Source organism: Pygocentrus nattereri, chromosome 1, assembly GCF_015220715.1.
Source record: "Pygocentrus nattereri isolate fPygNat1 chromosome 1, fPygNat1.pri, whole genome shotgun sequence".
Lineage (NCBI taxonomy): Eukaryota > Metazoa > Chordata > Actinopteri > Characiformes > Serrasalmidae > Pygocentrus > Pygocentrus nattereri.
In genome coordinates, this window is record NC_051211.1 from 44360010 (window position 1) to 44376268 (window position 16259).

The following is a 16259-nucleotide window of genomic DNA, read 5'->3' on the forward strand; positions in this document are numbered from 1 at the left end:
TTATTCTTTAATTGTTGCACTGTTTTCCCATGAAGTCTTTTACAGACTGGGGAACAAAAGAGTGGGGAAGTACAATAACATTTCTCAGCTTCAATATTTTATATGTTGTCTTTGTACTATTTTTACTTAAATATAGGTTTAAATGATTTGCACATCATGGTATTCTGTTTATTTTGAACAGCGTTTTTGGAAATGGGGCTGTATGTTTATAATTATATGAAGTTGAATTACATATGCTGGAGCAGAGGAAACGTTAAAAAGGCAGTGCTCTGAGAACTGAGAACACTAATTTATTCATCCCAATAAGTGCGCTTGGTGATATCACCACAAGATGGCACCAGAGTTTATCTAATGGCTTTACCATGCTGCTCCATGTACTCAAAGCAGTTCTATTTCACAATTCCCATCATCCCATTGTTGTAAGTTAAATTACTTAAATGCCTTTGCCACTGAATGTGTTTCCTGAATTGATATTTGTATTTGTGTATCCAGTACTTCAGATCTGAAAAAGTCCCCAGCTGTACATTCTTCCACTGTGAAAAGACAGCTCAAAAATATGGATCTGAAAGGGTGTCGTTGTTGTGTAGTTGTCCAGAAGTCCTTACTGCGAAAAGTATCTTGTAACTTAAAGGCTGTTTTGACTGAAAATCAAATGATGGGCCTCTGAGTTTTGCACATATATATTAATCTATAGACTATAAACAAATAGTCGATAAAATATTTCTTTTTTATATGGAAAATGATGCTCCGATACCAGGAAATGGAAGAGGGGGGATTAATCCATATTAAACATATTGCTGTTGTCAGAGGAAAATTCCCATTTTTGATGTTTTCCAGTTTATCACATAATTTTAAAATACATAATGTCCTTTACATTTTCTGTAAATTTCATGATGAATGGACTAAAAGAAATGACCAGAAATTACTTCCATTGACTTACAGTTAAAAGTAAAGAATGTTTTTTCCTTCTTCTGTAAAGTTATCAGTTTGGACAGAAGAGATTTTTTTTTCTTCCAACTACAGCGATATATATATATATATATATATATATATATATATATATATATATATATATATATATATATATACCATTATCCCACACTCAAATTGTCCTGTGTTCACATTTCTTTCTGTGGGGTAGTAGAGCATGATGGCCTATGTGCTTCAGTTAAAAATAGCTCTGACTAAACTTTAATAGTTTTTAAAAGACAACCTTCACTCAAGGTTTTAATATTATTAAATTGGAAAAATGTCATTGATTCTGGCAAAAGGTGGTATTATGTCATCTTTAGGGATACGTACTTGATCTAACTTGTTCATCTCAGATCCTGGCCTCCATTGAGCTTTTGGCACGCTCCCTACCCAAGATCCACCGCAGCGCCTCTGAACCGTCCCTCAATCGCGCTGGCTTCCAGACGGAAGACTTCAGTCTGTACGCCTGCGCCTCTCCAAAAACACCCATTCAGGCTGGAGGCTATGGTAACATGCATACATTTATTCTGAAATATATTGTTCTAGATACCTTTCCTAACATAAGTGCTAAACGTCTCTCTCCCCCTCTCTCTCTCTCCCTGTAGGAGAATTCTCAGCATTTAAGTAGTGCCACCAGCTGAAAAGTCCATCCCTCGTCACTTTTTAAGATGTCTTGTGTTCCTGCAGTGGGTTCATCCATAAAACAGAAAAAAACACCTAGTTTCAAAGAATGTGCTGTTTTTCTTCCTCTTTACCTGAAGAGCAACGGTGTTGATGGAATCGCTAAAAAATAATAAAAACAAACAAAAAAAATTCAAGGTGGGGGGGGACTCAGCTGGGATCCATCGCTGATTTTAAGGAAAAAATATCATAACCTGAAAACAAGAAAACTTGAAATGATGCGCATAAAATAAAATTGACACTGAAGTTGCGAAACCTTCGAGGTGGCCACCGGATGAAAGAGGAGACAAATGCAGGACGTGAGGATGAAGCGTCAGAAGTCTCGCCTTGAGGAGGAAAAAAGGACGACTGACTTTTGGAGACGTGAAAACAGAAAGGGCCGATGAACGGTGCTTAAGATTGTCTAGCCTTTCTGTGTTTCTGCTGGTGTCAGCATGCAGTGCTGACCAAATGGAGCACAGGATTTACACATTGACCAACGGCATGATTCTGTAGTAGAGAATAGAGCGAGCGATACCGTGTCCTTATTTGCAGTTTCTCTTTGGATATCATAAGGGAATGAGGTTGGATCTCAACCGATCTCTGAGAGGACGTCAGGAGATGACTTGAATGATGTTACGAGACGTTTCTTTTTCTTTGTACTGAGTTTGTTTTGATGTTGCCTAAGGCCAGAGCTGCTGATAATGTTTTTGTCCTCTTTGTTTTTATTCGTTTTGTTTTTGATTTTTCGTTTGCTTTGTCCCACAGCTTTGCTTTTTCAGTAACATGATGTCAGATCAAGTACATTCCTTTGTGGAGACGGGTAAAGCATCAGTAGATTTTTTTTTTTTTTTTTTTTTTTTTTTTTTTTTTTTTTTTTTTTTTGGACTTTGCTTTTTGGGCTTCGTTTACAGAGGAACGGTAGTGGAATGTTTGTTTGGGAGATATCCAATATTGCCCAAACAAATATGCTCCATTCTACTGGATGGTGACTGTGATATTCATTATAACTACATGCCACCCCAAGGAATCTTTTGTTGTATTTATAAATGTGGTGTGAGCCATATGAAAAAGCTCATGAGCTTTGTTACGGACTCACAAAGACAAGTAAGATCCATTAATAAAATTAGCCATTTTATTGTAGCGACCTGAGGGGGTTTACTGCAAGGCTGAAAGTGATGTAGGATCAAGTTCATGCTTTGTCATATTGAGTACAGCTTCATAAGGATGGAGAGCTCATCATAGATCAGCTGTTCTGGAACCTACCAGAGATGCCCGTGTGCCCAAATGTTCAATTCTACATCCATCATTTACTTTATATTAGCAGAGCATCTTTTAGCAGATTAATGCTACTGCCAGACTTGCTGTGAAGTGGCCGAGAGAAACTAATGCTATGTCCTTTGTTCTGAGCTTTGACTTCAGACAGAATTGAGACATCCTTAAGGACCATACCACCCCCCCCCCTTTGGGCATCCATTCCAGTGTATCTGTTGAGTTTATGTTTTTGTGTCTTTTCATGGACAGGCAGGCCTGCAGAATAGATTTATTTATGTAGCTTTAATTTTATTCCATTTTCTCCCTCGCCTCTAGGAGAGATTCTTTTTTTCGTTCATTTGTTTTTGTTTTTTTAAAGCTACTTGTTTTCTGTGATTGCTTAAATGGATGTTAAGCTGTGTCCTTTGCACTTTTGTAAAACATTGATGCAAAACAAGCAATTTGCCTTTCAATGGACAAAAACATTTTTGTCAACGTTTCTAAGCATGACTAAATATTCTCTGTATCACAATGGGATTAAAATGCCATTACACATTAGGAGATAGAGCCAGAACTTTAGGGGGGGAAAGGAAACAGACCACACCATTTTTAAAAATGAATGCGATTTCTGACACTGTGTTGACGCTTGTTGGATATTTCAGATGACACATTTTAACAGAATGCAGGTTGCAGATCTGTCTGCTTGTTACCAGTTTGCTCTCTATTATGTACAACACTGCACACTTCTCTGTATCTTACATCTTTCAGATGCCCAAATTGCTCATTAGACTGATCGATTAGAGGCTTCTCAAAGAATCTGTCACTTACGCTCCATTACATAGACGAGAACTTCTACCCAGTTCCTTTTTTTTTTTTTTTTTTGAAGGATGGAATTGTTTTCATTTTTTTTCTCTCAGTATCAGTGATGACACTCTGTGAATTCATTATTAACCATAAAGTGTACACAAGGAAGTGCACGAGTCTTTCGAAGGAGCCCTGTTGGATGTGACAGCGTTCAGTCTCCTCAAGCTTTGGAGATATTTAAATGGACCAGTTCTTGCTCTCATGCTGTGGACTCTTCCAACCCTCCTTTTAGTTGGCAGACCTTAAAGCCGGACGCAAGGAAATAACGGAGGTGAGATTTTAAGAGTGCTGTATTTATTTTCAAGATTTTCTTATTTTATATGAGAATGTTACTAAAGAAGTTTATCTTTCGAAGGATTGCTCACTTGACTGTGGAACACTTGGGGACAGTTCCTTTTTTCCCCTTTTTTGGGGTCTTCTAAAAGCCCTTTTCCTCTTCGCTTCTTTTCAGATATTTTAGTTTTGTGTCCCCTTCGTGTCCTTTCTCTTCCCCGCCCACCCTTTCCAGCCACTTTTGTTCCTTTGCATTGCCTGCACCTTAACCCCCTAGTATAAGTTAATTCAACTGAGAACTATCATAAAAGCTTTTGGGAGACTCTTTTCACCTGTAAATAGCTGTACAAAGGAAATACTGTCCGTTTGCTAGGAGGCATGGAGTTAAAAAATGTTTCCAATGAAGAAATAAAGGTTAAGAAAAGACATTTTGATAGATGAAATTCTGAAAAAAAATTCTGTGTAAAAATATTTAAGATTGTATAATATAAAAGAAGAAAGAGCTTAATGTATTTGTTGTGAATATGAAAAACTGATATATTAAAGAAGTGCATGAAAACTGTCATTTCATTTTCAGTAATTTGTTTTATTTTTCAGTTAAAATTGTTTCAAGAGAAAACTGACTTTTCCTTGCTTGTTTCATGTAGTATAAAAATATTGTTCAAAGTTTCAAAACATATGGCTCATTTTCCAGTCCAAACACACTGTATTTGGAAACGAAGCCACAAAATGCTCAGTTACAAAACAACAGAACACACAAGCTCACAGACCTGGGCTGTCAAGCTTCATGAAATGGGGTTCTATGGCCGAGCAGCTGCACACAAGGGTAAGGTCACCATGTGCTAGTGTAGCCTGGAGTGGTGTAAAACACACTTCCACTGGACCCTGGAGTAGTGCAAAAAATATTCTCTGGAGTGATTAATCGTGCTGAGCTAACTGGCAGTCAGATGGACGAATCTAGGCTTGGCGGATGCCAGGAGAATGCTACCTACCAGAATACATACTACCAACACTACACTTTGCCTAAATCATATGTGATGTATTAGAAGTATTTCAATCTAATAAGCATTTAAGTTTTAGTTTTTCAAAGTGTTTTATTTCTGCTATCAATCCCAGACAGGTTTGTTAGTTTGCCAGATAAGAAGTCTTGCAGAAGGCATGACATTTCACAAAAACTGAAGATAGGTTGGAGTGAGAAAGATGTGAGAAATTCAGAGCACAGGCGAATACAGACAGATAAAGGCTTATTAAGGAACGTATCAGACAAATGAACTGTTTTAAAAAATTTTGGGATAAGAACACCACTATTGTCCAGCGAACCTGGTATTTGAAGCAACTGGTGTCTCTGGAGTCTGAAGAACCTCGATGCAGGATCCTCCACAGGCCTTCAACTGTGCCTTTAAGCTGTATCTTGGCCAGCCCTAAGCAAAGCTCACAAAAAGAAATGCTTGCAATGAAGACTAATTTTCAAACCGTTTTATTCACTATACTAGATGGATGGAGTTTATGATGGTTGGTAAATGGTCGCCTTGTTCCAAGAAGACTGCGACATCGGCAAGGAGTTGGAGAAGTGATTTTGGCCGGAATATTGGTGAGATGGTAGGTCCGTGAGGGTGTTAAAATGACCTCTACAAGATACACCATATTGCAAAATGTATTCACTCATCCATCCAAATCATTGACTTCAGGTGTTCCAATTATTTCCATGGCCACAAGTGTATAAAATCAAGCACTTAGGCATGCAGACTACTTCTACAAACATTTGTGAAAGAATGGGTCGCTCTCAGGAGCTCAGTGAATTCCAGCGTAGTACCGTGATAGGATTTGTGGACTGGGTTTCCGTGGCCAAGCAGCTGCATCCAAGCGTACATCACCAAGCACAATGCAAAGTGCCACCACTGGACTCTAAAGCAGTGAAGACCTGTTCTCTGGAGTGACTAATCACGCTTCTCTGTCTGGCAATCCGATGGACGAGTCTAGGTTTGGCGGTTGTCAGGAGAATGGTACTTGTCTGCTTGCATTGTGTTCTTCCTGTTCTTCAGGAATTGGGCTCAGCCCCTTAGTTTCAATGAAAGGAACTCTTACTGCTTCAGCAGACCAAGACATTTTGGACAATTTCATGCTCCCAACTTTGTGGGAGCAGTTTGGGGATGGCCCCTTCCTGTTCCAACATGGCTCGGTCTGGAAGAACTTGACTGGCCTGCACAGAGTGCTGAACTCAACCCAATTGAACACCTTTGGGATGAATTAGAGCGGAGTCTGCGAGCCACGCCTTCTCGTCTAACATTAGTGTCTGAAACTAGAAACTATACACCAGAAACTATACATGGACTTTAGATTTGTTAATGACACTGCAAAAAAGGGTTCATATATATGTAACATGATTTGTGAATATCATTTTTGATTTAACAAAGCGAGGTCCATAAAAACATGGTTTGACATGGTTTGACAGTGACCTGCATAGAGTCCTGACCCCAACTCCTCTGAACACCTTTGGGATGAACTGGAATGTTGATTGTAAGCTAGTCCTTCTTGTCCGAAATCAGTGACTGATTTCAAAAATATAACTGAATGGGCACAAATTCACAAAACCAAACTCTTCAATCTTGTGGAAAACCCTTCCAGAAAAGTGGAGGTTGTTATAGCCAAAAAGGGGCAGGCCATCTCCATATTAATGCCCATTGTTTTGGAATAGGATGTCCAATAAGCCTATATAGGTAGGATGGTTGTTTGTCCACATACTTTTGGTCATATTGTGTATATTTGCCTATTCATCCTAAAACAGTTCAGCTTCATCCATTTACACTGATGTTATGTGTTTAATTTGAGGGCATAAAGAAGGCTTGAAAATGGTCATGTAAAAATGAAATATGACTGTTTTTGGTTCATACAGTTGCTTTTCCAATTAAGTATCAGCTATATAAGCTTTTAACAAGGTACATTGTCTAAAATGAGTCTGCCATTGGAAAATCTACAATATAGATAATTTTTTTTAAGGAGGTTTAATTGGTGGGTAAGTAACCATGACCACATTAGAGACTGTCAGATTTAAGTTTTCATTAATACATAGCAAAAATGTTTTGCATCACAGGAAATAAACCAGTATAGTACAATGTTTTTCAGTAGCTTTATTTGCATTATGTATCACAAAAGCTAAATGTTTCTTAAAGCATGAAGAAATCATTACAACTTAAAAAATTGGCAACCAGAGTTTTAGAATCTTAAACCAACTGAAACAAGAAAACATCTTACACCATACCAAAACATATAGACCATAAACAGTTGTGAATAATATCATATAACTAGTCCTCAATATTGTAACTTGATAATTTTGCAGTTTCTCAAATTTTGAACAGTCAATGCAATGATTGCGTTTTCTCAGTTTTTCTGAGACTAAAACAAAAACACGATTGTATGGCTAGATGAGCAGCGGGAAGCTAAAAACCATGAAGTAACACAATGCTATGCTTTGTAGTAAAAATTCTTTAAACTGAGAAATAAATTAAATTGATCATTACGTGAAAACATTTCCAGAAAGGTTAGTGAAGCCATGCAAGAAATTTAGGCGTACTGGTCCTCTAGATCCTCCTGTTTTTCTTTAAATCCATTTCTAACAATCTTCTGCAGCTTCTCCGTTTCCTTTGGCGAGGGTGGCGGCATAACTGCCTTCAATTCTTCTTCAATTTGCGCCACTCTTGCTCGAGTTTGGCCGTCAAAGTTTTGCTTGTTTCTTTTAACCAGTTGCAGTATACCATCCTGTGCCTCCTTGCAGGAATTTTGTAGTAGCATGCGCTCTTTGGTAAAGTTTGGGTTCTCAGGGTCCAGGGCCATGAGCTTTCCAAGGCTGCTGACTCTGTCCATCAAGTATTTGTTGGACACCTCAGTGTAGGTACCTGAAATCATGTTCACCAAATGGGCAATGTTTGAGGCATGAAATGCTTGGGTGTAGATAATGTCTTTGATGAACATACTTGGCGAGTATCTCAAAGAGGAGGTGGATGTCTTCTGAATAGTCTTGGTGAAATCTTTCAGTGAGGTTTCCAAACATGTCTTGATTATATTTGACACCATCTGAAAGAAACGCACCATTTTCTCCCACTGCTCTTTCACTTGTCCCATGGCATCAAGTCCCTTGACCAGAAACTTGATGGTGGTTTCAAAGTCAATCTCCTGGACTTTACAGGTACTCAGGGAGATAAGGACGTCATTCAGCTCCTGCTTCTTCTTCTCCATTTCATCTACTCGCTTCCCATAAGCTTCCCTCACTTGATCTAACTGAGCCCGACTCTGCTCTATACGAAAACGGGCATTTTCTCTAGCAGTCTGGCTAGCAGTCATCTTCTCGGATCCACTGGTCTGTGTTTTGCACAGTTGTGGAGGCTTTGCAGTGAAGGCTGGGGTGTTGGTTGAGGCCTTACTCTTTGAGTCAAATATTTGAGCAGACTCTACTAGATTGTGGATGTGTGAAACCAAATTGCTCATTTCATCTTGTTCACATTTTCCCTGCTCTGCATACCTGGCCAAATCGGTGCAGATGGAGATGCCTTTCTGACAAATTGATAAAGCCTCCTGCCTTGGCGGGCATGGCTTCTGCTTGTTGATAATGTCTTTAATTATCTCAAAGTTCTTACTCAGGAAATTTGAAGTTATTCGTCCGCTACTCTCATCTTTCAGTGCTTCCCATTTGATTTGATTATTATCAATGAATTTGAGGAAACTTTGGCTTACTGACAAAATGTGGCTTGAATTGGCGTATATGTTGTTTATGTTCATTGGGTCATGTTCTTGCGCACTCTGTTCCACGCTTGCTCCGGCATTGATTGTATTTTGTGCAGCAAAAGATGAAATTGATTTAATTCCGTCTGCAATAAAGCCTCCTGTGCTAATATAAGCTGCACCAGAAAGGATAGTATTCACTGTGCCAGCCAGGCCCTCGACCAGATTCATCCCAATCATTTCCCATTCATTTGGCAAAGAGTTCATTGCCTCCTCAAAAGACTTCTGGGCTTGTTTAAGTTGCTCATCAAGTTTGTTCACATGATTTTCAGCCCTCTTATTGGCTTCCTTTAACAGTTTTTCTCTAAACTTTGCTGTTTCCAGCTTTTGCCTGACTTCCTCAAGCTCGTGAGAATAACTCTGTTTGGCATTTAGGCAAGCCTCCAGAAGCTCTTGAATCAGCATAATGACTTCCATGAACTTCTTCTCAGTGTTCGTTGCCAGGTCCAGACAATCGTTTGCTATGCTGTCAATATTCTGGAGCTGGTCAGGGATAAAGGTTTGAACAAGTTCGTCGTTATCTTGGAGAAGAATTTTCACGCACATCTTTATGTAGTCAGGAACGTTGCCTGTGTGTAGGCGAATCTGATCCATGTTCTTGTGGGCCTCATTGAAAGCACTCCATCCAGCATTGCAAACTTGCATGAGACAAGCTCTGAATGATTCTGGGTACCTGATGAATTTGAATCCATCTTTCGGTGGACTTTTGTTGATGGAGAAGTCCACTTTTGATGAAATGAAGACCAACTCTCCCAAAATGGCAATGGAAATTGGACCTGGTGTCAAGTACTCCTCCCAGTTTGCGTACGGCTGCATTAGCATTTTGGTGTCATTTCTGGAACTCGATGCCTTAGTAATGTTTTGCGTAGCTTTGATGAGCTCTGATGAAGACATGGTCTGACCCTAATGGAGAGTGATTGAAAACTGCATTAAAAGGTTGGATTCAGTAAGCTTATGCAATAAATCTTGGAGAATTGACCTATGGGTAGGGGAGGGGGGGTTACTCAGCTTTTACTTAAAAGGACATTTCAACCTACAATGAGTTGAATATATGTTGTGATGTGTCACACCGTTTTGTGTAACGTAACATTAACCTCTTATCCTCCTCAGCTGCACGGGTTGACGAATACATGATTTAAAATTATTTTCCTGGTTTTGTTCATCATGTTTTCTCAATACAATACCAAGCATGTATTATGTAATATATCACCCATTATATCACAATACAGTTCCCGATACAATTTACAATACCTGTGGTGTCAACCAAGTGCTAGTCTGTCCTCTGAGTTCAGTCAAATATTTAATACAATCAAGTACTTAATTAGCTCATTCTTAACTCTTACCTACTTTGTTGTCAAAGAAAATTTATGGAGAAAACAGTGATTCTACCTTTTTTCTGCACAAAACAAGTGCAACAGACAAGACTTTCACCAAGAGAAAATTGCCAAACTAACAAAATATCTACATAGCCAGATTGCTATCTTGCCAACTTTATCTTTTAGCTTGTTGTACTATTGTAAACATAGTACACTTATATGCTCACAATAAGATGCTTAGCTTCCTAGCACTAACATCATCTGCCATTATTCTGTGTTCATTAGCTTAAAAAATAATTTTAAAATTACCCCAAAAAACCACCCAAAGCAATTATAGTTTTTCAAAAGTACCTCATCATATGGGGGTTTATCTAATCTTTAAACCAGAAAAATCTCACTCTAGAGACTTGCATTGCTGTAGGGTGCAAGTTAGCATGCCATTAGCAGTATATTTACATTTTTCATTCTAGATGGAGTATCTTTTTAAGTTGTTGTAGTAGCAAAGAGAAATGAGACAGAAGTACTTCAACAAATACCCATATGACAACTGAGATGCTAAAAAGTACACGAGAAAGGGTTGCAGACAAGTGGTTTGTGGCTCCATTTGCCCCAAGAGGAAGAAATTAAGCCACTGACTTTGGTTATTCATTAAATATATTTTAAGAAATGATAGGTGCTTCCTGATCACATGACAAAACTTGTGCACAGATCCGCATACACAAGGGACGGGTCAACTTACCAGCTGGGTCATCTTACCCTACTCTCCCCTATGTGTGACTTTGTATTGTTGGTAAACGGTGAAAACAAAGTGAGGAAGTGTAACACCAAATTAATATTCTATATTCAGGGTGGGGACAAAAAATAATCATGTGGCATTTATGTTTTCAATTGTGGTGTTTTTTTTTTTATTTACATTTTACTTACATTTAAGCTTTCAACAACTGGTTGTCCAACAGAGAATCAGCTCAACTAAACACTCAGTAAGTTAAATTCATGTTCAAACAAACGTAGCACTTTGAATGAAAGAAAGAAATTTTGGAGGAGCTATGTCAGTGGATATTTGTGAGCGGCTTAGCTATGATTTAAAGAAATTAAAGAATTTCATTGATTTTACTCAAATACCTAGGATGCAAATAAAGTAATTCAGATTGGCTTGATATAAAATGCTCAGTTCTAAAGAAACTTGATGAGCTGGACTGATAAGAACCAAACATCTGAAGAATTTAATGCCTCTAAAAATTGCTTCACCAGATGTTATTGCATGAAATGGTAATGAATACAAAACCATTAATGGCAGAGAAGTACATGCAGGGTGCTGCGAGCCAAAGTCCCCAAAGAGAGAACTTATTTTTTCAGATTTTTCACTATTTTCCACCTAAAAGCAGTTATAGCTTTTTGGTCATCATGACCCCTAGTTCCTATTACCAGTTTACCTATTACTAGTTTTGTGTGCAATGAAAACGACTCGGAATGACTCTTTACATTTTAATGACTTCAAATGAACTATGCAGATATTTTGTGCTTTTGATTGATTACAGCCTTTCTTATATATGCTGAACACAGTGCTGTACCTGCAAAAGACCTGTAAAAAATAATTGAATGAAATGAGCATAAATGATGGGAAATAATTACTGGGCTGCATTTCTTGCTGAATGTTTGTATAATGTTCTTGCAACAGCACATATGCATTTCAGCAGCTGACTCCCAAGGACAATACCTTCACAATGCAGCAGCTGATTTATTCTGCTTAAAAGAGACTTCAACAGATTTAAACGCTGTAGCGAAGAGCCACACTATATTCTGAACTCATGAACTGCATTTAATATTTCGTTCAGTTATTTCAGCAGCTATTCCAAGAATAATATGTTGACCAGCGGAACATAGCCACAACCTTTTCTCCAAACTTTAAACATTTTGTGAGCTACTCACCAAAGATAAAGAACGCTTCACATACTCACCTTTGAGAGTGGTAGACTCGGTTTTGTAATGTTGTAGGTGTAGCTGAAGTCAGCGTCTGCCTCAGATGTTTGGTGAATGCTTCACTCCAGAACTGCTGCTTTTATACACAATGCTTAGCAAGGTCAGCAAAATGGGTGTGAAAACTCTTGCAGATATATTTATCCTTAGAAGTTAGAGCCTGAATTCTTCTGGACATCTGTCTTGATCAAAAAGCAGGTAAGACGCTGTACACTCACTATGCACTTTATTACAATTATTTACTTTGAACACTGCCCATTTGATTCATTACGTCTACTTTTTAGTTCCACTGTGTATCATTACTGACTGTAGCCCGCCTTATATCATAATGTTATATATACATATCACTGCTGTCAGAATAACATTTGAAAATGTCTGTTGCTCTTTATACTGTGTGTCATTATGAATGAACCAAAAAAATGGTCCAAAATTACTTGGAAAAAAGTCTATTTCCATTTACTTACGTTAAAATAAAGTACGTTTTTTCCTTCTCTTGTAAAGTTGTCATTTTAGAGATGAGTTTTGTTCTGACACCAGTGATATACGTGTACATACTACGTTTTAACAAATTTTTACAAAACTTGTTACACTCTCTTTTTCAGCATACTTATATGTGCTAAAAAAGTAAATGCGTAAAAATCTGTTTTCTACCATATTACCCCATTAAAGGGCAATTCGCACCAATTTTTTCATGGTTGAGCATATGAATGAAGTTATTGGTTGATGATTGGTAGTTGGTTGATGTGAAATGCTCCTTTCTAAAGAAACTTGCTGAGTCCAAATTGTTCATGCCGGTCGTGATAAGAACAAGACATCTGAAGAGTTTAATGCAACTAAAGTTCCCTCACAGAATGTTAGTGTGGCTCTTTATAATAATAGCTATAAATATGCTGCCTGATGCCCTGAATTTGAATTTTTCTGGCTAGTTTTTCGATAAGCTCTTGGTCTAAAATGCAGGGTCAAATGCGAATAAGGCAAACTGGTCCCCAAAGAAAACTTCTTTTTTTCAGGTTTGCCACTTTTTATCCATCACCAATATTACATTTTATGTAAAAACTCAGATGTCACGTGTAGGTTCACTGGTCATTTAGGATTGTCAATAAAATGGTTATATTTATGTTGTAGACATTGTGACCCCTGGTTTATGTTTATTCCTCCTGTTCATTTGTGCCAACTGCAACACCCTCAATTACATCACTGTGCCATTCAGATGTGTCAGCATTGAGATAGGATGGGACTGTTTCAGCTCACTCCCAGTGTTCATAAAGGCTCAGTCAGAAACTGCCTCTACAAGTGCAGTTTCTAAAGCTTTACCATCCAGTGGTCAAACAGAGATCCTCTTAGCTTTTATTTGGTATTTAGCTTATTAAATTGTAAATACTCTTTGACCAGAGGAGGATGGGTCTCCCCTTGTGAGTCTTGGTTCCTCCCAAGGTTTCTGCCTCCAGACTGAGGGAGTTTTTCCTTGCCACCGTCGCCTCTGGCTTGCTTACTGGGGGATATGTTATAACTGTATATTTTCACACTTCTGTAAAGCTGCATTGTGACAACACTGTTGCTAAAAAGTGCTATACAAATAAACTTGAATTGAATTTATATCATCACCGCTGTAAAGAAATTCGAATCAGTAAGTTTCTCTACAGTGAACCATTTCACATCAAACCACTCTGAATGATTTTGTTTCCGCCTCAACATTCAAACTATGCAGAAACTTTGGTGAAAAATTGGTGGAATGAGCATTTATGCTAGATTTACAACCCCAATTCCAATGAAGTTGGGACATTGTGTAAAGCATAAATATATCAATTTATTATTATTATTTTTTTTTTTATACAAGCGGCCGAAATAAGCTTTCTCTGCAGGGTTGCCAGGCTCTCCCTTAGAGAAGATCTGCGATTCAGTCGAGGCTCGGAGTAGAGCAGCTGCTCATCCACGTTGAGAGAAGCCAGTTGAGGTGGTTCGGGCATATGGTAAGGATGGCCTCTGGATGCCTCCCAAGGGAGGTGTTCCAGACATGTCCGAAGGGGAGGAGACCCCGGGGAAGACCCAGGACACATTGGAGGGATTATAACTCTCGACTGTGTTGGGAACGCCTCGGTATCCCCCCGGAAGAGGTGGAGGAGCTGGCGGGGGAGAGGGAGGCCTGGGCCTCTTTGCTTAGGCTGCTGTCCCCGCGACCCGGCCCTCAATAAGCGGATGACGATGGATGGATATTCTGTTTTGATTTATGTTTTACACAACGTCCCAACTTCATTGGAATTGGGGTTGTATTAAACAACATGGCAACTTTAATAAAATCATTTAACATTATGCATTTTTTTTATTTGTGTAATTTAAAGCTTAAACAACATTTTTCTCACATTTTCACAGGGTAAACCCAGCATGTCATTCCACGCGGAAAATCAGGGGAGGAATTTTGTGAAGGCAGTGAGTCCTTCACTTAAGAACGGAATTAGCTCTCTCAATGCCTTAACCATCAGCCTCTTAGCTACAGATAAAGACCTTCTGTATGTGGCCAAAAATGATTCAAAGTTCAGGGAAATTAGGAGTGCTATAGTTGGTGCACAGCAAAAGCTGGGGGAGGCCGAGTCGGCTGCATGTGGGGAACTCAAATTGGTAGATTATCGCTTTGAAAAGCTGACGGTTATAAAGGGGAATCTATCTAGACAGCAGGAAAACACAAAAAATAAACTACAAATTTAAAAATTGAGCAAAGTAATAACAAAGCCACGCTAGACATGTATAAAGCAAATAAAAACTCTGCAGAGTATCGTCTTAGAGAAGTACGTGAGGAGCTCATGCATCACAAGAGGCAAGTGGAGGAGGCAGAAGCTCTAAGGGATGCTGGATTTGGGATCACATTTATTCCCATTCTCGGATGGATTGCTGGTAATGTTCTAGTGTCTTTTTTTCAACTGAATTATGTACCCTCCCCTACCCTGAAAAGCCTTAATAAAAGTAACCCCAAAATGCAGATGAGTATTTGCACTCATCTTCCACAGTAGAAAATTCAAATTGAAAGACTAGCTACAGACTTGTGATCATAATCAGGCCATTTTTTTTTTCTGCTTTCCACAAAAACAGGTCCAATAATGATGACAGCGGCTGAAAATGACATTGAAAATGCAACTTTCTGTGTCAGTCAGGCAGAGGAAACAGTTGAACAATTTGACTCCCAGGTGCGAGGGTTCAGCTGGAAAGTGTCTACCTGTGAGAGAAAAATCGATCAGACTCGCAATGAGATTTCAAAGACAGAGGATGAGCTGAGGCAGACATGCTGGGAGATTAAGGACATCCTAATGCAGCGGAAGAAGATTGCTGACTTCCAGGAGAAGATGAGGAGCTCTGTCAAAGTTCTTGGTTGTCTTGCTGGGACATGCAATGTGGCAGAAATCCAAACACGCTGCTTTGTGTTGCTGGAGGCGATGATGAAGATATTGCAGGACTTTGTCGCACTGGCGGAAGGGCTCAGAGAAGATCGCCTTCTCCGTGATGAAGGCATTAAAGCCCTCATCACAAACCTGCAAGTCAACTACATCAAACTTAAGGCCATTGCTGTGCCTCCTGATACCTCTGCCATTGAAAATTACATATGAGTTTTCCATTCATTTTGTGCATGACTTATGCTTCTTTGTCTTTGCCTTTTTGGTGGTGTGTAGGGGTGGTGGTAGAAAGGGGAATAGCCTTCACAAATGTATTGTATGCCTACCTGCTTAAGGCTTTGCAAAAGCTGTCTTTATACTGAGTGGTTATTTTAAAATTCTATTAATGGAGGTGAAGTAAAAATGCACTTCACCCACAGTTAACCATGACCTGCCCTGAATGTTTATGAAATGAATCATTGATGTATGCAATAAAAATATTTAACAAAAATATGGATTCCAGAGAGATTTTGTATTCACACAACTGCTCCAAATGGATGACATAAGAAGACTAATAAAACTATAAATAAAAGTATAAAGAAATCTGCACAGCTCAGGACTCTAAGGGAAATGATAGCAGTGATTGATATTTATTTATGCAGACAATATTGATAAAAATATCAACAATGAAAACAACAACAATAATAAAAGTTCTAATATCAGACTTCTTTTTACACTTAATATGTGGTTTTATGTACCACACACAGTCATAATTCATTCATACATGGCCATTTTCTGATTTCTC

At 38.6% G+C, this 16259-nt stretch overlaps 2 protein-coding genes and 1 long non-coding RNA gene across 3 annotated transcripts; 2 read left to right on the plus strand and 1 right to left on the minus strand.

Moving 5' to 3' along the window:
- Positions 1-1285: 1285 nt before the first annotated feature.
- Positions 1286-4588, plus strand: LOC119264984. Its single transcript, XR_005131311.1, has 2 exons — positions 1286-1479; positions 1578-4588. It is a non-coding gene; the product is annotated as an uncharacterized LOC119264984 (long non-coding RNA).
- A 2565-nt stretch (positions 4589-7153) lies between these two features.
- On the minus strand, positions 7154-12132 carry LOC108426355. The gene is made up of 2 exons (XM_017695776.2): positions 12074-12132; positions 7154-9702 (listed from the first exon to the last, which is right to left on the minus strand). Exon 2 carries the CDS (start codon positions 9691-9693, stop codon positions 7585-7587), a length of 2109 nt encoding a protein of 702 aa, XP_017551265.2. The 5' UTR covers positions 9694-9702; positions 12074-12132; the 3' UTR covers positions 7154-7584.
- A 140-nt stretch (positions 12133-12272) lies between these two features.
- On the plus strand, positions 12273-15905 carry LOC108416684. The gene is made up of 3 exons (XM_037538900.1): positions 12273-12290; positions 14463-14981; positions 15177-15905. The coding sequence occupies exons 2-3, from the start codon at positions 14831-14833 to the stop codon at positions 15686-15688; spliced, it is 663 nt and encodes a 220-aa protein (XP_037394797.1). The 5' UTR covers positions 12273-12290; positions 14463-14830; the 3' UTR covers positions 15689-15905.
- Positions 15906-16259: the final 354 nt, after the last annotated feature.